Source organism: Vidua macroura, chromosome Z, assembly GCF_024509145.1.
Source record: "Vidua macroura isolate BioBank_ID:100142 chromosome Z, ASM2450914v1, whole genome shotgun sequence".
NCBI classification, from domain to species: domain Eukaryota; kingdom Metazoa; phylum Chordata; class Aves; order Passeriformes; family Viduidae; genus Vidua; species Vidua macroura.
This window is the reverse complement of record NC_071611.1, coordinates 40568790-40589655: the sequence shown is the minus strand read 5'-3', so window position 1 is coordinate 40589655 and position 20866 is coordinate 40568790. Positions and strand designations below refer to the sequence as shown.

The 20866-nt window shown below is 43.4% G+C and overlaps 1 protein-coding gene across 1 annotated transcript in view; it reads right to left on the bottom strand.

Annotated features, from left to right (window-relative positions):
• The window catches only part of PDZD2 (PDZ domain containing 2), a 202264-nt gene that overhangs the window by 54518 nt on the left and 126880 nt on the right, over window positions 1-20866 (bottom strand). The window contains exons 4-5 of the mRNA XM_054003663.1: window positions 13830-14232; window positions 322-464 (exon numbers count right to left, since the gene is read on the bottom strand). Of these exons, the coding sequence (XP_053859638.1) occupies window positions 322-464; window positions 13830-14232 (546 nt within the window). The remainder of the gene's footprint in view (window positions 1-321; window positions 465-13829; window positions 14233-20866) is intronic.

Below are 20866 nucleotides of genomic sequence, written 5' to 3'. Positions count from 1 at the left end.
GGGTTGCACAACTGATACTATGGGAAAGGCACATCTTCCAAAAATGGACTTGGGGGAAAATCCCAAACAAGCCATCAGGCTCCTTGGTTTTCCCTCCACCACCAATCAAGTGTTTGATCTGTCTGGTTTGGACAAAACCTTCTAGAAGAAGCTTCAGTGATGAAATACAAAAATAAATTTTTAGTCTGAAAATGCCCACATTCTCACTCTCACACCATGGGAGAGCAAAACCCCTGAACTCATCTCATGAACCCAGATAACAGCGATGGCCATGGTTATTCCATCAGACCCACCACCATGAAGGTACCACTGTCACCTCACCTGTGTGCAGAGCCGCCTTCCTCCACATGGGTGACAATGATGCTGTGAGGGGACCGCTTCGACCCTCTGCCTCCCGTTATCTGGATTCCCAGCCCGTCCGTCCCCTTTAGGATGTGCATCTTCCATATGCGGCAACCTTCTTGCTGAGAGAAAATGTGCAGAAAGTCCTTCAATTTGGATTTGGAGAAGGCTGGGAGGGTATGGGAGGGAGCTATTTAGCACCTTGCTGCCCATCACCATACACCTGTATAGCCCAAGCTATACTGGTGTTTCTGCTGAGCTTTGCTATGTTAGCTGTGGTCCAAGTGAAGGAGGCAGAAAGGAGGAGGCAGCACAGAGCAGGGTCAGCATGTAGAAGTTTCCTTGCAGGGGTGTTTGCAGCTTTTCTGAGGCACACAGAGGCGCTGCTCTCAATGCCCTGATCCTTCCTGGAGCAAACAGTGGCCTCAAACTCCTTCGCCAAAACTCAAGGATGAGCCGTGCAGGTCTGCAGAGGAGCAAGACGTGGTTCAAGGGAGACCTTGAACATCAGGTGGTGCAGCTGCTGTTGCAGCAGGGACCAGACTTGCATCACACAGCAGTGCTTCCCTCTCCAGAGGGGTTTGCAGGATTTGAGACACAGAAAAAACCCCATGAACTTCAAATTATCAGCTGCCAATCAAGTATTTCTTACTGGGCAGCTGTGGCACAGATTGTAAATAATAAGTTTACCCACTGTGGAGAATAATTTTCAGCATAAGCAAGGTAATAAGCAATGTTCAGGACACCTTTATTGGTTTTGGTTATTTTTAATTGCTGTAAAGATTTAATCAAAAAGTGGTTTACAAACTCCAGAGCAATATGAAATGCAAAACAGAAACTAGCCCCTGTGAGTCCTACTGGCAGGACTAGGCACAAGGAAACACAAGTGTGACAGCATCAGCAGAGCAAAAAAGGAAAGACAGAAACAAGCAAGCAAGACAAGTAAGGCAGTTGCCAGGATGCTGTCAGAGAGGGGAAGAACCAGGACTACAGAATTATGAAAAACCCTTGGAAGTTTTCAAGCTTGTAAGACAGCAAAATGCACAATTCAGAGGCAATTTTTAAGCCATGTGTTGTAGTCACCAGGCACCAGGTCAGCTATTTCTGACTGGGTGTGTTATGCACACAAATAACTCACTACCCAAACACCCAAGTAGCAAAGATGATTAAAATTTCATAGCAAACTGTGAAGAGCATGCACAAATTTCTGCTTGTTTTTGAGAAGGAGAACTGCCAAATGTATCAGCAAAGCCAAGGGCTGTAGCAGTAACCTGCAGATTTTAGGCCACTGTTGCTTATCAGAGTATTAAGTGAAGAAAATATGGGGTTTTTTTCCACTTGAGCCCTGAAACTTTTAAAATACAATTTTTTCAGATAAAGGAAGAGGTCAGTATCTGCAACAATATCTTAAGAATAAAGTGAAAAATAACAAGAATAATTAATTATTATCAATACTAACATTACTAATGTTAACGTGAATATTAATAATAACAACTATGATATAAATGAATCCCAGCCCTTAGACCACAGGTAGGAGAAACAGAAAAAAACAAACCAGGTTCCTTAACAGGTGACCCAAAAGCTGAGCCTGAAAATATACACCTGTTTGTTAACTTGAAAGACTTGCAGATGGGCAGTATCCCAGCAAGATCCAACTGGGATCTTCAATGCCTTTATAAAAGCCCAGTCTCCTGCTGAATAACAGGACTTGTCAGGACAGAGGATGCTTTAAAATAAATTAGAGTGACACATGAGACACAGTATTAAATGCAGGGGCAAGAGTCAACTATATTTATCTAGTTAAAAACCAGAACTGAACTACAGCATGAAAATGCTCCAGAGAAGTTTTATTGTAGTGAAGTACCTTGCACACATAATGAAGACAGAACAGCAGAGAAATACAATCTCTCTACCTCCCCCAACCAAGCCCAGGCTGAAAGGATGTTCATCCATTCTCCTCATAAGATGCCATTTTGAATGTCCCTTTGCTAAACCCAGTTTGGAAGCAGACTTTCCAATAAAATTTAACAATGCAGTAAAAAAAGTGCCTTTAATGACTTGGAAAAGCTTTTTGGAACATAAGTTACACCAATGCCCACAATGTGCCTGGCCTGCACTCCTTAGCGCTCTTCTCTATCACACATTTTATTGCAAAAACTCCCAAATTTATTCTTAACTAACCAACTCTCAAATATTCATATACAGAGCACTTGATAAGAGCAAATGGCAAAATTCCACTGCTCTTCATGCAAGTACCAATCTCATTCCCTTTCAATGCCCACTAAAATCAAAAGCCGTTGCAAAGTAATCAAACGCATTGTGAAGTAAAGCACTACTCAGTCCAAACATGGGCAGATAAACACATCCACGAAGACAACAAAACCATATGGCACATGCTCAAACATTTATTTCTTTCACTCATTTTCAAATGCCACTGTCACCAAGTCCTGTGTAAGAAAAAGCTGTCCCTTCAGTCCTTGGTCAGATGCAGGGATTTCACTGGGAATAAACAACTCAGCGTCGTCAGCTGGAAATCAGAACCCCTCACTGTTCTTTCCCTTTTCTTCATAAAACATTCATAGCTCTTCACTTAATCGTGCACTGAAAGCAAAAGCCCCCCACCAACACACACATACCTCTGAGGGATGTCACTTCCAGATTTTGAAAGCTATGTATTAAAGAGCAGACTGCCAGCCTTTCCTTGAGGCCTCTGGAGAAAGGGGGTGTCCAGCAGAACCCCCTTTCCCTCCCCATTAATCTGCTGTGTCTTTTGTACAGAGCAGCATGGGAAAATTCACAGCTGACTAAAAATGGTGCTGCTTTGAATGTGCATCTTAAGTGAGTCCATCACAGGAAAGCTTTAATAGTAAAGCTCTGTTCCAGTTCCAAGGATTTGTAAATGCATTTTACTTAAAGCTGGTTTTGCTGAGTTACTGGGGACTCCCAGGTTCAACCACACAAAGCTTAAATGCTTTAAAAAATAAGAAAAAAAAAAAAAAAAAAAAAAGAAGTAGCAATGAATGAGTTCATTTTTGAAAATTGCTGAAGTATCCTATTTTCAAGCTTTCCTTCATGAACAAAAAAGACTACAAGCTCACTTAGTCTTTAAATGAGAGCTAGGATTCTGGTGCATTCACTCCACTCCAGAGACTTGCAATACCCAAAGGAAACTCCAAGTGTAGTTAGTTTTGGCATTTTGCAGGTCTGATGTCACTGCCCTTGGAGCCTGCTTAATCCCTGCCCAGAGGATGAGTTTAAATGCTGACTGGTCTTCTTTGATCGGCTGCACGATTCTGGTTGCTGCTCAGCTGCTGTCAGTACCACATTTCTATTAACATCTGAATTTTCCCATCCTCTCAGAATAATTCTCACAGCTTCACTTATAAAAAACTCAGAATAACCTCCCCCTCACCTTTGTTCACCAGTGGCACAAGAAATCTGTACATGTGCGCTCATAGCTCTTGGTGCAAAAGCACTTCAAGCACAAAGCACAGATGTGCTGATGCCAGCTCAGTCTCAAACTCCAGAAATCCTCATCAAGGACAGCGAGGCACTACCAGCCCCTACTGTAGCCAGGGAGCAGGTGAGCAGGGAGCAGTAAGCAGCCTTGCTTACTCCTTAGGAGACAACACTATATTCCTTAGCCAAAGGCAGGTCACCCTGTGCAGCACTTGAGGACAGGCTCATGACATAACAGGATGTTATAATCGGCTATGCAACAGTTGGCTTTTGCTACTATGTATATGTTTTTGCAAATTATGCAACAGTTGGCTTTTGCTACTATGTATATGTTTTTGCAAATTATTATAAATTGTAACTACTTCTGTGGATAAAGTGCAAATCGTAATTGCTTTTGGGAACAGTATAACTAAAATTGCGCATAAAGCAAGGCTATCACAAGATTTAAGTGTGCTTGCAGAAGATGTATCATAAGATACCACCACACTTGAAAAATGTATAACCAAGATAGCACAGGCATAGAACAAAATACCATAAAAGGAGTCTAAAGAGATATCATAAGACCACACCGGACTGTCCCCCTGATGGACCCTTGGAGACTATAGTTGTGGACTTATGCAATGCTGTGGCAACCTAAGGCACAGTTGTGGTAAACCAGCTTCGAAAACATGCAAAGTCACTTGAGAAAGTAATGCAACTGCAACAGTATGAAAGGACTGCTTGCTAAAAAATTGGGCAAGCCTCTGGCTGCTGCCATGCACCCAGTGCTATTACTTTTGCTTTGTTGATCTGTCCCTTATTATCCCTTATTAAACTCTTCAAATTCTGAGGAGCAGGCTTTGTTTCTCACAATGAGATGAATACTTGTATATGACAATCCAAAAAATACCATGCAATTCACCGGAGACTTGGCCAAGATGGACACTCAGAAAGACACGCTTGTTTTGAGAGCTTCAAAGCCTTAAGAAACAAAAATTCATTGTTAGGGACTTGAACAAATCTTAACTCTGCCCAGATGCACCCTACGGACTTTGCTTGTAATCCCAAGCAGCAGCAGCCCTGCCTACATGGATTCCTCCCAGCAAAGGATTTCATGAACATGATGAACCAACACTTGTCAAAGTCAGTCTTGGAGGACAGGATGAGATTGGGTCATCTCTTGAAATCCCTTCCAAACTTGCATTTTTTACTTGCCTTACACAGCAAGCAGAAACACAAACGGTCAAGTCAGGCTGCAGCTGGACTAATGGCTAATTTCTGTTCTCCACAGTTACATCACTCTTAGTGATTCAACTTTCCTCCCAACTTGGCTCTTTCAAGCAGGCAGCCCTTTGGACCAGATTTTCCCACTTGAATCTGATCAACTTCAAAGTGCCTAGGTTACAAATAATTAAAATGTTTTAAAAGACAGCATGAATATTCTACTTGGATTAACTGCAAAATGGGGGGCCCACAGGGGAAGGGTCATCTTATGTAACAGACCACAAGTGAGAATAGAGAATACAACTGTCAGCTTCCAGTGGGTCCCCACAGGCTGTTCTTTCTCCACTGTGATGCCATCGTACATCAAGCAGCCTCTGTTGAGAGCGAGCCCACATCTGGAATAAACTAAGAGTGCTGCGGATCAGAAAGGGAGCGTGCTGCCAGCACGATGTGGGGAAGCTCGCCTTCTGCCTGCTCCAAGTGCACACCATCAAACACTCCATTTCATAAGCACATCATTAATAAAACAAAAAGGAACGTTTTTCCTCCGAGTGTTGAGGAAAATAAATAAATAAATGAACAAAAGACACTGGAGCCATTCTTTCCCCCGCTTCCCCTTCACTAGCTAATTGCAGGGGATCTAAAAGGGGTTTGACTTATTTTGACTGTGCTGTGTTCAAGAAGCTGCAAATCTGTATATACAAAAGAAAAAAAAAATGCTTTGAAATCTTTCATAAAAGACAAGCTTGGCAGGAGCAAGGTGTAAACAAATGGAAAACAGAAACACTGTAAGTAGTTAAAAAGCTAGACAGTAAAAAGGAAAATGTAAAATAGTTGTCTGTGAAAAAGCACTTTCTGTGCTTTTTCAGATGAAAATTCAGATGAAGCTGATGTAAATATGTAACAATTTTAAAACAAAAACAGAGATAAGCCCTGATAAGAATATCAATAACCATGCAAAATCTGTATGCACACACCAACTGACTGACATGGACCTGAATACAGCCCACAGAATGTCTCCCTCCCTCCACAATTCAACGTGTATTTTTACTATCTGTCTGCAGGGACCAGTTTCCACTTACAAACTTCTCAGGGTCTCCCATTAGGAGCAGCACAAGCAAGCAGTGAGATCTTTCTCACCAGCCACGAAGCTCCTCTGGAAACGCAACACCTAACAGAAAGTTCCAAGTTCCATGCATTATAAAAATTTACTTCATTAAGCTTCACAGCAGCTGGCAACCAGCATGCTGATCACACAGAGCAGAAAACCAGCACAAAATGCCCTGAACAGAAACACATGACATTGGACTCTGTAGTGCAACAAACCCTCTCTACATGAACAGGGAGAACATTGGGATGGTCGCAGCATACACCACTGCCCAGCATCCTTCACTGATGTGAAATCAATTAAAAGCACTACTCCCAGCTCCCTGCCCCACCTTGGATCACATCACGCCTCCTTCCCACTATCTCCCATTCCCCAGCAGGCAGGTGGGACAGACAGATCAGTAGCTGGGGAATTAACTTGCACCATCACATACCAGGTAAGCAGCATGAACACATCAGTCTTAAGATACAGTCAAAAGCCATCACTCTTCACATCTCAGATATGAATGTGAATGACTCAGCACCAGAAAATCACACCAAAATCTGATTTTTGCAGATTCATAACAAAGCAATTATTTCATTAGTGAATAATGAGTGTATTTTTTATCTGATCTTAGCCAAGTTGTTTTTAAGGCTGATCTGAAAGCAGGACTCCTGCTTTCATCTACTATGTTTTCATTGTTGCACAAGCAAGCTAAACGACTCCAAGATAAATCAGAAGCAGGGGAAGAAAATAGTCTTAAATTTCTTTATCAATAAATTATTCCAAGACAGGAGTTCTTTGTCCATCCTTGCTGCCTATGAAAGTTTCTTAATGCTGAATAACTGAAGCCTTTGGCTTCTGCCTCTGGATGATGCAAGCCATACAGTGTGTCTCCTACACTACTTAAAAGAGGTGGAAAATCCCCAAACCCAACAGAATCACACAGTATTGATGATATAAATTCCCCATGTCCTCAAAGCAGGAGCCAGAAGCACAGACACAACTGTGATTGAGTTCAAGTGTCAGTTTCTGATCTCACGAGTCCCCTGGTTTGGACAAACAGCCGCCAGACATTTGGCATCTTTTCACTAAAATGTGAGTACTTTCCCCATGAAAAGAGAAGTCCTAGGGGATGAAGCCTGGGGAACAGTAAAAAGCAAAAACATTCCCTCCCCCAAACACATAATTAAAATACACAAAACAGGCAGCACAGCAGAGTGGATGAAAATTCCATGACTTTAAGCAAGACTGTCGCCCAGGGATCCATCTCCCCAGACAGACTGCTTGTTGACATCATTTCCTTGGCAAGGGCTTTAAACATTTTATCAGCCAGTGCAAGCACCTGAACTGTACCACCACCCCTCACAAAAACCTGCTGGAATAATTTGTCATCCTGAACCATCACCATCTGCATTGCAACCCTCTGAACTGTTCCACTCTTGCCATCTGCAGAATCATTATTGTGAGATCAGACAAAGGATTCTCTCCTCTGTCTCTGGCCCTAGGGGGTTTCTGCCTGGCAATAGCCCCTGAGGAGGCTCAGGCTTTTAAGAGCTACAAGTCTTTGCACTCTACTGAGTACTTCACCCAGCCTCATGCTCTTGGTGGGCTTTTGGGAATGGCTGGTTGCTTAGTCTGAAGTTTCTCAGAAAACACCCTTGCAGCCTGCAGCAGATTAAAGCCCACCCTAGATTAGGTCACCACATACTGATGTCAGCTAAAGAGGGGTGTCTCACAGGGACTGGTATTACATCTGTCCACAGCAGGAATCTTTAGGGTTTGCTCAGTGCTTTCAGCACTCTGCCTCAAAAATTAAGTGTATGTAGCTGTATAATTCCAACAAATGCCTGAAACATTACAGCACCTAAGCAGACAACATACTCTATTTTTAGGCATGTCCACTTGGTTTCAACTATTCACACTTAATGTGAATAAAACATAAAACAGTGCAAACTTGGAATTTGCATTTCACTTGTGGGTTTGCTGTATCTTTAATATGGCACACAAAATATTAAGAGCCCAAACACCCACGTTCTGTGTAGGTGGGAAATGGAAGCACTTTCACCTATGGTTTATGAAGCTGAATATGGCTGAGACCTCCTGCAACAGCCTCAAAACATTCCCACACTGCCTTTGGGAACAGCTCATTTCCAAAAGTGAAGACCTTGTTTCAAGGTGACACAGTAAAATCAACACATTGTAACTTATTCATTACCAGACTATCTCTGCATCCAAGCACCCTTGGAAAATCCAGTACAAAGACAAGATAAAAGGACAGGTTGCTACTCAAAATTAAAGTCTACAGCACCACAGCTGCAGCTATCACTTAAATCACAGCAAAGGCAGGCAGAATCTTAAGTCAGTTGAAAAAACTTGGCAGCAAGCAACTTAAACCCAGAAAATTGTGATGCTTGTTGTTTTATGGCAAGGTGGAACATAACTGGCAGCAAAAAATATTAACTGTAATTTCACTGCTAGTTACATCAAAGCACTTCCTAAAACCCCAAGCAAAAATAAGGCCAAGTTTTGTCAGTGCTGTACAGCTGCAATTAAAAGACAGCCCTTGCCCCTAAGAGAGTTTCCTACCCAACACAGGCAACAAAGAGGGAAGACATGTTTATCACAGTGCACATCAAAACTTCAAGACAGTAGATAGCCCCAGGATCCATGTTAATGAAAGTTGGAAGAAAACACAAAAGATAAAAAGATGTTAAGAACTGAATCAGATTCTGAGGAAGGCCTTTACATGACTAAAAGTATCTACATTAACACCTAAACCCAGTGTTATTTATGTCTAAACCATGCATCACAAGAATCCCATAAAAGCCTTGATGAAACAGTAATTACTGCTTAGGCTGCCAAAAAAAAATTGATGTAAAGCAACTTAGCTTCAGTAGCTTCATTGGACTACCTTGCTCACAGCAAGTTATACATTTTGGTACAGAAAAAGGGTGAGATTTTTTTTTTCCCATCAAGTTAAACAAAACAGTAAAATGCTTAAAGCCATTACATTATCTCAAGCCTCATGTTTTGATTCCTGTAATGCGCTATTAGCCTTTCTCTTCTGCTTGGCAAGAAAAGGAACATTTTCCACTAACCAAAAGTCAAGGTAATGCTGGCATTTACCAACACTAATTGGCAAGTACTGCTGTAGAATGGCTGTCAGCCTTCCCTAACTGCAAAGTAAAATGCAATTCAAAAGCATTCATGCTTACCTGAGATGAGCCATGTCAGTAAGAAAGCAATAATGGGCCCAAAGAATGAAAAGAGCTGCTGATAAAATGTACCATGCAGTACAAAAGCAAGTCCTGGCTGGTTCTCTACATACAGACACATCTGTGTGCACCTGTGCACAGGCTCACACATCTGGAGACGGTTGTGGTCCATGCAAGCTGGGCTCAGTTGGGCTGTAAGAGCAAAGCTGGCTAGGCAGGAACAGTGCTCTGGGGACTGAGACCAGAGCAATGTCATTAACAGCATGGAGCCAAGATCTCGAACCACTGCTATAACCCAGACCTGCCCAAAAACCTTTAGGAGGCAAGGCATTAACATTCCCTTGCCTTCCCCTTTCTGTTCTTTTGTTAATAGATGGCCCACTAACTTCAGAAAAGCATCACACACAGTTTGCAGAACCACCAGATGCTAATCTGTTTCCATCCTGGAAAGGCATCCCACCACAACCCCACCCCACAGTGCCACCACCACCCAGGACACCCTGAACTCCTCCCATGCCATGAATCTTTGCCACTGGAGAAATACTGAAATGCACAGCCCCAGACCCTCTCACCTGCCTCCCTTAACTATTAAAGCATTTTCACTCTGCCTAATGTCCTTTACACAGTTTCCACCAGTCACTGATAAATTTAGATTTGGATTTCAAGACCTTAATAATCTGGATGCTTATAAAGAAGTAAGAGAATTCAAGGCCATTCTGGGGGTGTCTTGTTTTTGCTTTTAACAGATGGGTTTTTAGGGGCTTTCAGAACATCCTACTGGGGATGGAGGAAGCCAAGGTGGCTAGTCTGTTCTGGTATAACTCATCTTTGTCCAAGCTTCCTCTGGCTTCATCAGTGAAAGCCAAACCTGGCCAAACCTGAAAGCCAAACTTCTCATCATGCCAGCAAAACCTGGATCAGTTTAAGTCCCCCCTGGCAACCAGACTCCAGCCCCTCACACTCCTAATCTGGTCTTTGCAAACCCCAGTCCTGCTTCTGATCCCTACCCATGCCACCTGTATCTGGCCATCTCTGGGCACTCCTTAGGGGCTGAACAACAACAGAAAGCAGTCCACAGATCTTCCAAAAAGACCAGGACAGAGAAACTGAAAACAAAACTGAGGGATTCTGTCCTACCAGTCAACACAGTTGAATCACAGGACTGGTATATTGTGAGGAAAGCTCACAGTTTCCTTTTCTTTATAATTTTTAGTGGATTCCAGCAGCCCCTTCTCATACTTCTCTTCCATCTGTGCCTGTATAATTACCCTGCAAAACTACACCCTGTTTCAGGCCACTGAATAGAAGAAGTAAACTTTGATATCTGTGTTTAAGCTCCTAATCTTCACAGGATATGATGGGTCATTACTCCAGCTCAGAGACTACCTAATCTTAAATCACTGCCCTTGACTCCCACTGCTGCCAGCCTGGGTCCTCTCCAAGGTCAGGTCTGCTTTCCAGATCTTAGAGATCCTCCTGTCAGGCAGATACAAAGCTTTGCTGCTTTGAATCCTCACATTTTTAAAAGTCATTTAGGTTCATCCTAAAAATATTGCAGCATAACTTAACCACCTGTAAACATTAAATGCTGCCTGCTAATTGACAGGTACAATATTTACTGAGGGTTACATACCAGCAGACAGCCTAGCAGATTTGTTTATACACAGCAATGCCAATGCCAAATGCAAGGAGAGACAGATCAAGATCTGAAAGTTGAAAGCAAGCCTGAAGAAGGGGACTGGCACATGCACACAAACCAGTAACACAGGAATCTCCTGGCAGGTTCACTTGACAAACAGTATTCATCTCGCCTGTCGTTTCATGATCCAGTATTGCTGTTATGAGCAGCATGCATAGAGAAAATTGGAGGGAAAATGGCAGAACAACCCCAGGCTTGTGGGAGAAGCACCCTGAAAACAAAAGGCACTAAAATGGTGTGTAGATGCCTCAAAAGCTCTCCCAGCACAGCAGCCCCTAGGCAATGGCCATGAGCTGGCCACCGGGATCAGCACAGCAGTGGCTGAAGACATGCAGATAACCCAACCTCTTCTCCCCTATTTTGGTTACAACTTCAGACTAATTTCCCACAGAGAGCAAAAAAAAAAAAGGAGTCCACATTTCAGTTTCAGTAAAGCTCCAATCTGCCTCTTGGGGTGGGAAAAGAGTAATGGAGAGGACCAGCGAAATCCTCCCACATTCATGCTGGTCCCTGAGCAGCTTCTCAAAGCCTATCCTCCCATCTGCAGCCATCTAATCTGCTGCAGGTTGGGTCTCCCCCTGGAAGCAAATATAATGCTCCCTAAGGGCACAGGGCTGACAGCTCTGGATATTCAATTAGCCAACATGTGGAAGAGATAGTGAGCATGGGGCAGGCAGCAGGGATGGAGCTTCTTTCCCCACAGAGAGGGTGCCCTGCCAATGCACCCTGTCCCTGCTTGGGAGGAGAACTCATCCTGAGGCTATGGGAGGTTTGGCTCGTGCTTTGAAGCCTGGAAGGAGGCTGCAACTTCTGACAGGACATCCTGGATGCTGTTTTCAAAAGGCTCCTGACACGACTGGATCTCACATGCCTATGTGCTGGGTCACGCTTTGAAAATGGAGCTGGAAGTGAGATCTGAGGCTCCCAAGTTTATTTACTCCTCGTCTTTTTTCTTTATTTTAACAGGAAACAAATAATTTTGAAAATTTTATTCACTGTCCCTATTCAATACTTAAGAAACTGAATTAAGCTACTCATTACTCTGACAGCAGCTACCCTGCAGATGCTGTAAGTGATGGGCCTCTATAAGGCCCCCTGGTCATTAAAAAGCAAAGGATGAGCTAGGCATGCTATTCAGGCTCCAGCTATTCACATTTCACCTCATTCAAATGTCAGGAAAATGTAATTAGTACTGACACAGACAGAGGTCATATTTCTGCGCAAAATACTAGGGGGAAAGGAAATAAAAAAAAATAGAGAAGCAATTTTACTAAATGACACTATAACACAACTGAACAGATTACAGCTCTTGAATTTTTCCACTGCCTCAGCTATGTTTTTACATTTTACAAAGCCATCCTGTATGTGCTTTGCATTAAAAATTTACTTATTGCTCACATTGATACATATATGTTCTGAATTTAACAATTTACTCCTCAGAACAAAATGATTCAAAACATCAAGGTAGCACTAGCACGAGATGGCTCTGGATCAAGAGTTTCTTTTTTTTTACATATATATTTTTGGCTTTCCACTCCAAAAAAAAGTCTGATCAACTTCATTTACAACATGTGTTTAGACATCTTCAGAACAGATTCAAGAAGCCTTTATATATGGACCAGAACTTTCAAAATACCAAATTATTAATTTATTTATTTTTAAGCTTTTAATGTTTTCTTTCAGAATGACTACAGTTATGAGGCTTGCAAGAATACACACAAAAACACCCTAACCTTTCTGTTGCACCATAAAATCCAACATGTCTCACTGATGCGATGAGCAAGTTTTTGCAATTACACTTTAAAAACAAGGGGATTTCTTAACTGCTTTTAGCTCCTACGAAGTACTTTAGATTAAATTACTGTAACTTTACAACCATGATCACGACTACCCTGGAGTAGTGCTGAGGAGCACTAATTTCAGAGGGCATGTTTAATCCCCTGCTTTTCTCAACAGAATTTAGTGATGAGATGTCCACTCACAGTGCTTTTTTACCAGCTTTGAAGTCTTAAAACCAAAACCAGCTGCTGCAGCCAGCCCCAAGCCCAACAAAGCAGCCTTCATCTGTTTATACTATCAGTGCCTCTGGAAAGATTGGCAGACAGTGCTTCTGGTGATAGATGCATACTGAAACCTGATCAAGGCTTGGGTTATTATCCTCCATCCAGCAATGCTGCAATTCCAGACAGGCAACAAACCCCAAGATTTCCATTAGGATGAAGAGAGAAGCAATGAAAGCCCCGATCCCACTGTCGTCCCAAACATTAACGAATTGTCTATCTCATCAACTCTGAGAAAAATCCACAATTACTTCCATGTGGTTCCCAGATATGGGCCAAACAAGTTTCGCCACCCTAGGACAGCATCATAAATACATGCAATGTGGTCTGGTGCATCAAAAAGGGAAACTTCAATCCCAATGTTAACATGAACTGTAAGGTGACATCAAGTCCAGGCAGAGCTAAACATGAAGCTCCAAAGGACAAAAATTACCATCTTCTACTGACATCTCCTGCTCCAGTGTCATAGGGTCATCAGTTGTCTCAACAAAAAATCATGAGGCCAACCCTGACAGGTCAAGAGATAGAAGGACCTACCCTCCATCAGAGATGGAGTATGACAGAGGTTTCCAACAATTACAATTTAACTCTCCAATCCTCCTGCCCCCTTTTTAGACGCCGGGTGCCCTGACAGCTTGTCTTGTCACCTACAGGCGCAGCCCAAGGTCAGAGCATTGAAACCAGAGAACTGCTTGAGAAATCAACCTAATTTTCTTGCACACCTGCTGCTTTCTTCTCTAGAAGAATCAAATCAAACATACCTGGGCAGCCTGGTCCCCAATGTTTGGCATGCCATCATCTGACAGCCGGCCCCGGTACGGTGCCCCAGTGCCCTGATGCTGCTCTTCCCCATTGCTTTCTGCTTCAGAGGTCTCTGGCTGAGCAACCTCCACCTCCATCGGGGTGCAGTGCCCGTTCCCATGTTCCGAGCCCAGCTTCTCCTTGCTGTCCTTGCTGCCCGGTGTCCTGGTGATGACCCCGAACTTCCTGGTCCTTTTCCCATTTTGAGCAGCTCTGTCTCCAGGCTCAGGGCTGGGCTTGGCTTTGGGGTCACAGCTGTTGCTGTTGTTGCCGTTGGAGGGAGGCAGAGGCGCTTTGCGCTTGATGCGGCGCAACATGATCAGGTAGACAAAGCCGCCATTCCAGCACTGCTCCGCCAGGTAACTGCAAGGAAAGGGATGCGTGAGGATCACCAAGCACTCGCCATGCAGTGCCCACATCCCACCCCAGCATCCCAACTCGCTGTGTCCTGTGATGCTCAGGCACTGTCTCAGCCAGCTGATTACCTGGTGTATGGACATATTAGGATAACTCGAGGAATTGGCAAATGCTCTCTCCTCAGTACCAGAAGAAAATACCAGGAATAATTAACAGCCCTACCAGCCACCTAGGCTGATCCCACCACAGCATAACATGACAGCTGATAAATGCCACCAGTTCACACGCCCTGACCTCCATATCTGTAGCCCAACAACATCTAAAGGTAAAGTAAGGAAAGGAGAGCAGAGAATGTTTCCAGCAGAGTATTAAAATAAAGAAATATTTTCTAAAAAAAAAAAATTGAAAATCAGGCAGGATTCATTTGTGCAGAGGCCCATAGAGCATCTGCATCTGAAATGAGCCTTCTTAGTGAAACTAATCTTCTGCTTCAGCATATGTACATGTTTTGAAGGCCACTGGGAAAATAAAAAAATCAGCCACTAGGGTAAGCAGGCACAGCCCCAATGGCTCCAGTACAGCAAAGCACAGCACCACAAGGCATTCCAGATGCTTTACAGGGACATGGAAATCAGGTGGGTTTCCTTCATAGCAAGCATATTCTAATCAAAACAGGGGCCAAGACATCTCAACTGTGCAAAGAGCAGCCCCCAGGCTCTCCTGCCAGAGCCCCCAGGTTCTCCTACCAGAGCAGCCCCCAGGTTCTCCTACCAGAGCTCCTACCAAAGCATCACTTCCCCTCCCAAAGTCTCTGGACATGCCTTGGAGGAATTAACATTTCTGCTTCAAACAGCTCTCTGTGACCTTACAGGAACTGCACCCACTGATGCAAAAGGGGAATCTAACGTCATACTTCTTTTAGGAAAGGATATACCTCAACCCAAATTCTTGAAATATTTGGGTTCTGAGCCAAGGGTGTAACCGAGTACAAACAAGCTGGAATTTGTACGTAGCAGGTTTGTATGTGCCCTTTCACACTAATTTAGGCCCTAAACTATATTGCCTTTCTCACTAGTGAAGGTAGCATGAATTTCCCAGAGCATTAAATAAGCCTCTTACTGCAGCTGCAATGAAATGAACTCTTCACTAATACAGAGCAGTTGCTGAACCTACAGCTTTTAGAGAAGATGAGAAACTAGGTGTGGAGTTGAACCACAGAACGTAAGAGAAAACAGCACAGCACTTGTGTTTGAGAGCAGAGGAACCACTCAGGAGTCTGCCACCAAGTTTTTTCCCTCCCTGCTCCTTGTAGGCTAATTTTTCATTTCCCCTTCTTAGAAGTTGTTCGGCCGTAAAATAAATCCTTCAAACTTAATCCTGCACAGAGGTGACTTAATGGCAAAACAGGAAAAGCAGCTATGATAACCCCTGAAGCAAAGAAGTGAGGAAAACACTCTCAACTACCCAAAGCCAGACCAGCCTGGCAGTGGCTGGAACTAACATGATGGGTGTGTATTTCTATCCAGGCACAAGGGCTGGTATTTTCACTCCACTTCTTCACAAAGCTTCAATGTACCCCACAGACAACATCGGCATTCAAATCACTTATATTTAATTAGGAAGACTGATGTTCAAATGAATACCACAACTAAATAATCTTAAAAGCAGCCCTGGAGCCACAGACGAGAAGGACAAGTATGCTTACTGTGCCAAAGTTCCCAATGAATATAAATTGAACTCCAACTCCCTGGACAGTCCTTTCAGTTTTCACCAGGCAATCCTTTTTTTCCTCCCCTTCCTTCAGACATAAAGAATATTTAAATAAAGCCCTAAACCCATCCTTTTCCAAGTGGCTGAAAGCAGACAGCCAACACGCCCCGCCAGTTGGGAAGTCTCTGCAGCAAAGGTCAACTGTCTGGGTGGCCACAAGGTGACACTTGGCTCTGGGAAACACATGAAGCTGGCAGGGCCTGAAGGGTTAGCGTACAGAAAAAAGTCCTGAGCTAACATGGAAGTATTTTTGATTATCAAGTTAAAAGATGAATTCTTTTAATCAACTGAAAAGGGGCAGCTCTGTTCCAGAAACAATATGGGCTGCCTGTTTTTCACATTTATCTTTCAACTCAAATTTCAAGGCAGCCAGTAAAGTTAATTAAAATTCATGACTTTTGCTTGCAGCAATACCAGTGCACTCTGATCCATCACACATAAGCCTGATAGCACTGCTTCTCTTGGCACATGGAAACAGGAAAGCAGCTCCTCTTCCCATAGTCGTGTGGCTTATGTGGGTGCTGCCCACCCTGTCTTTACGCAGTGTCAACTCTGCCTGATTTGTTTCTGTGCAGGTGCATGTATATGGGGCTTTTTGAAACACCAATCTCTGAACTAATTACTGATGCATTTTTTAATGTCAGCAACCAAGTGCATACATATCAACTACTTGATTTAGAAAGTACGGGGAACAAGAGGGAACTTCGCATATGTCCAAATAAAGTCATTCTAGAGAGGCAAAAATAATTTACTATTTCACCTCCACTCATAGCCCATTTATTCTGTTCATAAAGTGTAAAGCTGTAAGAAAAAAGGAAGGGCTTTTTCCTATCCACTCTTCATACACAATCATCCCTCCAGTCTGGAGCAGGGTTACAGCAAGTGGTTATAGATGCAGCTGCACTGATGTTAGCAGAGCTATGTTGATTTACTCCATATGTTGAGATGGCCTGCATGTTCCAGGCATGCAGTCTGTAGTAACTCATGGGCTTATGTCTTGAGTACTTCTCAGCAGTTGAAATAATGCAGTAGGTTTCCAAAAAAAAACAAGAAAAAAAGGAGTTCTCCGAGTCAGTGAGCAGTTGCCTTTGCATGGCAGCAAGTCACTGTATACACTGGATCATGTCAGGTATTTCCAGACAGGCTAAGTCCTGCTGGGACCAGGGATTCAGTAAGTGGCATCATTATCTCAAGAGTTTGTATGAACCAAAGACTAGGAAAACTAGCACTGATAAAACACTAAACTCATACCACAAGATAGGAGACAAGCTTTGATTTATCTAAATTTATTGGACAATGAGACTCTCTGTTTCTCACTTTGGTTTACAGAGGATGGAATAGGTTTTGGTGAAAGCTTTGGATCTCATACCCAAGCCAAGGAACCTTGAGCAGATACTGCCACCAAATCACAACACATAACAAATCCTATTATCACTGATTTTAAGAATGCAAGAGATTTTACTAGCTGATCATACATCCGTCAGTATCAGTTACCAAACCAAAACATTTCACCAGCAGAACACCCATCCACACTTTCTATATTTTCCAGTCTTTGCAAGGTAGTGTCATATCTCCCTGGCACAGCTGCGACTCCCCTCAGACACTGCAGCATCATCTCCACAAACAGGATCTAAAAAAAAAAAAAAAATCACTGAAATACTGGCTTGGAAACATTTCCCACTAGCATGCTCAGAAGGAAAGACCACCCAGCTGCTCCTGCTTCTTTGATCTCACCCTGGCACCAGTGCTGGTAAAACCCCAACCCATATAAAATGTAACCCTTAAGCAGTGGGTAAGACTTGTTCTTCTCTGTAGTAGAGAAACCATAAAAATGCTAATAATCCTTAAAACCAGAGGAAAATTGTTTTACACTTGCAACAGAGATGGAAAGTTACCTCTCACAGTGCTCAACCACAGGCTGGAAAATGCAACCTGTAGCTGGTATCAAGGGACACTTAATACCCTTTTTGTATCAGAGCTATAAAGACAGACACGTTCACTTCCCTGGGAGACTATTTTGAGTTATTCAGCCAAATCCCATTTCTCCCCTACACAGCTGAACTGACTGCTGTGATCATAAAAACTGATAAACTCACTGAGTTTATTCCAACCTTCCTGGCACACATGTGACGTGTCAAACTCAGAAATAGTGTCTTAGACTAAGACAGTAATTTTGTCCTCTTTTACACACACACATACATACATATATATATATATATATAAATATATATTTGAGTGTGCGCATGTATAAATATAAGGGTTTTCTGACTTGACAAGAGCATGCTGTGACAAGCTCTCTGTCACATCCTATCTCACTTTAACAAATACAGACAGCCACACTGAGCCATGGAAAAATCAACACAGATCCAGCAGCCATAAGAAATCATCTGGATCCACTTTAGGGTCAGAAATATTGAAGTATGTTTATTTTACACTAATAACACTATTTAGCATTTTTCCAGAAACCTTCATCCTGACAGATCAGAAAGTACTTTGGAAATGATACACACAGAGCATCCCTGACATCTCACCAGCCAACCCATCATGCAGTTCACCAAGACAGAAACTGAAGCAGAAACTGAGCAGAAATCTCAGTCGGGACAACCACTTTCAGAGCCCCTGCCTAGCCCTCTTGGGACCTATAACCTCCTTTGCAGGACAGACAGACCACTGATTTTTATCCTCTTCTCTAAAAGACTTTGGCAGGGTAAAATGTCTTGAAACTCAATCTTCTTCAGGCTGGAAAGATGAAGGGCAGTGCAAATCCTCACAGAACTGAAATGTCCAGCCCCAAGGGGGATTTTAAAAGCTAAACTTAACATTTCTCCGTGACATCTGCAAAGGACCTAACTTGCTTTTCAGGTAAGGCAAATTAATGACTAACAGATAGTGACTGATGTTCCTGATGAAACCGTCACTTCACTGCCATCACTGTGCAAGAACATCTGTCCCACTAAGAATTGGTTTTGGCAAGCACCAATGGGAATTTTCCACAGATTGCCACGTCTTCAGCCAGGAGTCAAGCCTGCCTTAATGTCTGCAGGCAAAAAGACCAGGGCAAACCTTGCTGCATCCAAGCCTGCAAGAGGTTCCACCTCCTGAGAGCTGCAAGGATACCTGATGACCAGCCCTCTCATCCACCTCCTTGGAGGATTAAGCTCTCCAGCCATAATTTATCTTAGCAGAAAGCAATGGTGTTGGTAAACCTGGTTGCTGCTTCAACACAGTCTTAGGCACAGAGCTGAAGCACACAAGGAATTAGCTTGATCCAATATCTCATCACCAACAAGCCCTTTCCTGCCCCAGGCTCTGCAGGCAATGGAACATACAAGTGACACAATGTTCCCTGCCTCCCTTAATAAACTTGTGGAAAGGCAGAAACAGCAAAGGAGAAGTCAGTCATGGAGCTCAGCTACTAATCACACCCAGGGAGAGCATTCAAATAGTGCAGGGAAAATAGAAGGTGCTCCCATCCCACTTTTCAGGATGAGCAACCCTCAGCCCTCAGCTTGTGGCCAAGGTTAAGCAGCAACAACCCTAAGTCTCACAGCAGCCATGGCTCTCTATGGCACACTGTGTTTTTCTCAGGATAGCCAAATTGGCAGCTTTCTGAAAAACAAAACTCTGAATCCAGTGTTTTTGTCTATGGCACGTTTTCCACAATTAAAATTACAGCACAGAATGCAATTAGATTTAGCAAAATTTTGAAGAAAAAACAACTTTGGAAGTTACATTTCAAGGTATATTTAGTAAGGCTGGTAGAAGGCCTTGGGCAAGACCTCCTTACACACTGAAATCCTGATCTCTCAGAAGTGGTGGAAAGGTAGTGGAGGGAGGATTTCTGCTGCACTTTCATGGACTCCATGCCTGCCTACAGCTTTTTCTGGAAGATGGAATTGTGACACAGGACCAAGATAAAGCCTGGTGAGACACCTCACTCCAAGTGGTATCAATGCAATGATGTGGCTTTGAATTTGGGAAGACAGAATTCCATTCATCTTCCTGTACTCTACATCCCTGACAGCACCCCAGGCAAGTCCTTCCATGGAAAGATAGGGCCAACAACATGGCATCCCACAGTGTTACTGTAATGTCTGAGGTGGTGAAGCCACTGGATTTAAATATTGCAGTTTCACAATCAGCTCATATCTGGGATCAGCCTACACCAAATAGCACCACAGCTTTCCTCCCACCCCATATCCTGCCTGCTCAGGTGCTGGCACAGTCATATGGGCAACAATACAAACAAACCCAAGGAGGGAAATGATCCAGCTTGAAAATAACCCAACCACAGCAAACTTTTAAAAATTCAGTCCTCAAGATGAGGATTTTAAACACAGACAACACTCTCATCTGGTCCCAGCAGCACAGAGGCAGGGACAGGAGAAGAATGGCAGCAGCAGGGGACCACATTTCCACTCCCACCAACAGCCCTCACCTACACAGGGCTGAGAGACGTGTGTGGCCACAGCCCAGGGCAAGGGAGTTGCACACACCGTGCAGACAGGAGCAGTGTCTGGCTTTGGCTGCATGGCATTCACACCTCCCATTTCTAAAACCCAAAGGATAGCCACCCTCTCCACACACAAGGAAGCCTAGCTGAATTGCATCTGCTCCACAGGTGTGGAGAGAAGATAGGCTGGATCATTTCATTTACACTGGCACAGTGTAAAACTCACATACTTCTGCCCTGCATGTTGTTGAGATGCTTCAAAAGCATATGCAGGGCTTTGGGAGAGTAACAAGCAGAGCAGGGATCCCCAAATTACACTGCACATGGAAAAAGGATGTGAATGGCCACACTGATCCCTCTCTCCTCCCAGAACAAACAGCTGAACAGGATAACTTGAGGAGCTTTATAAATTCTCCA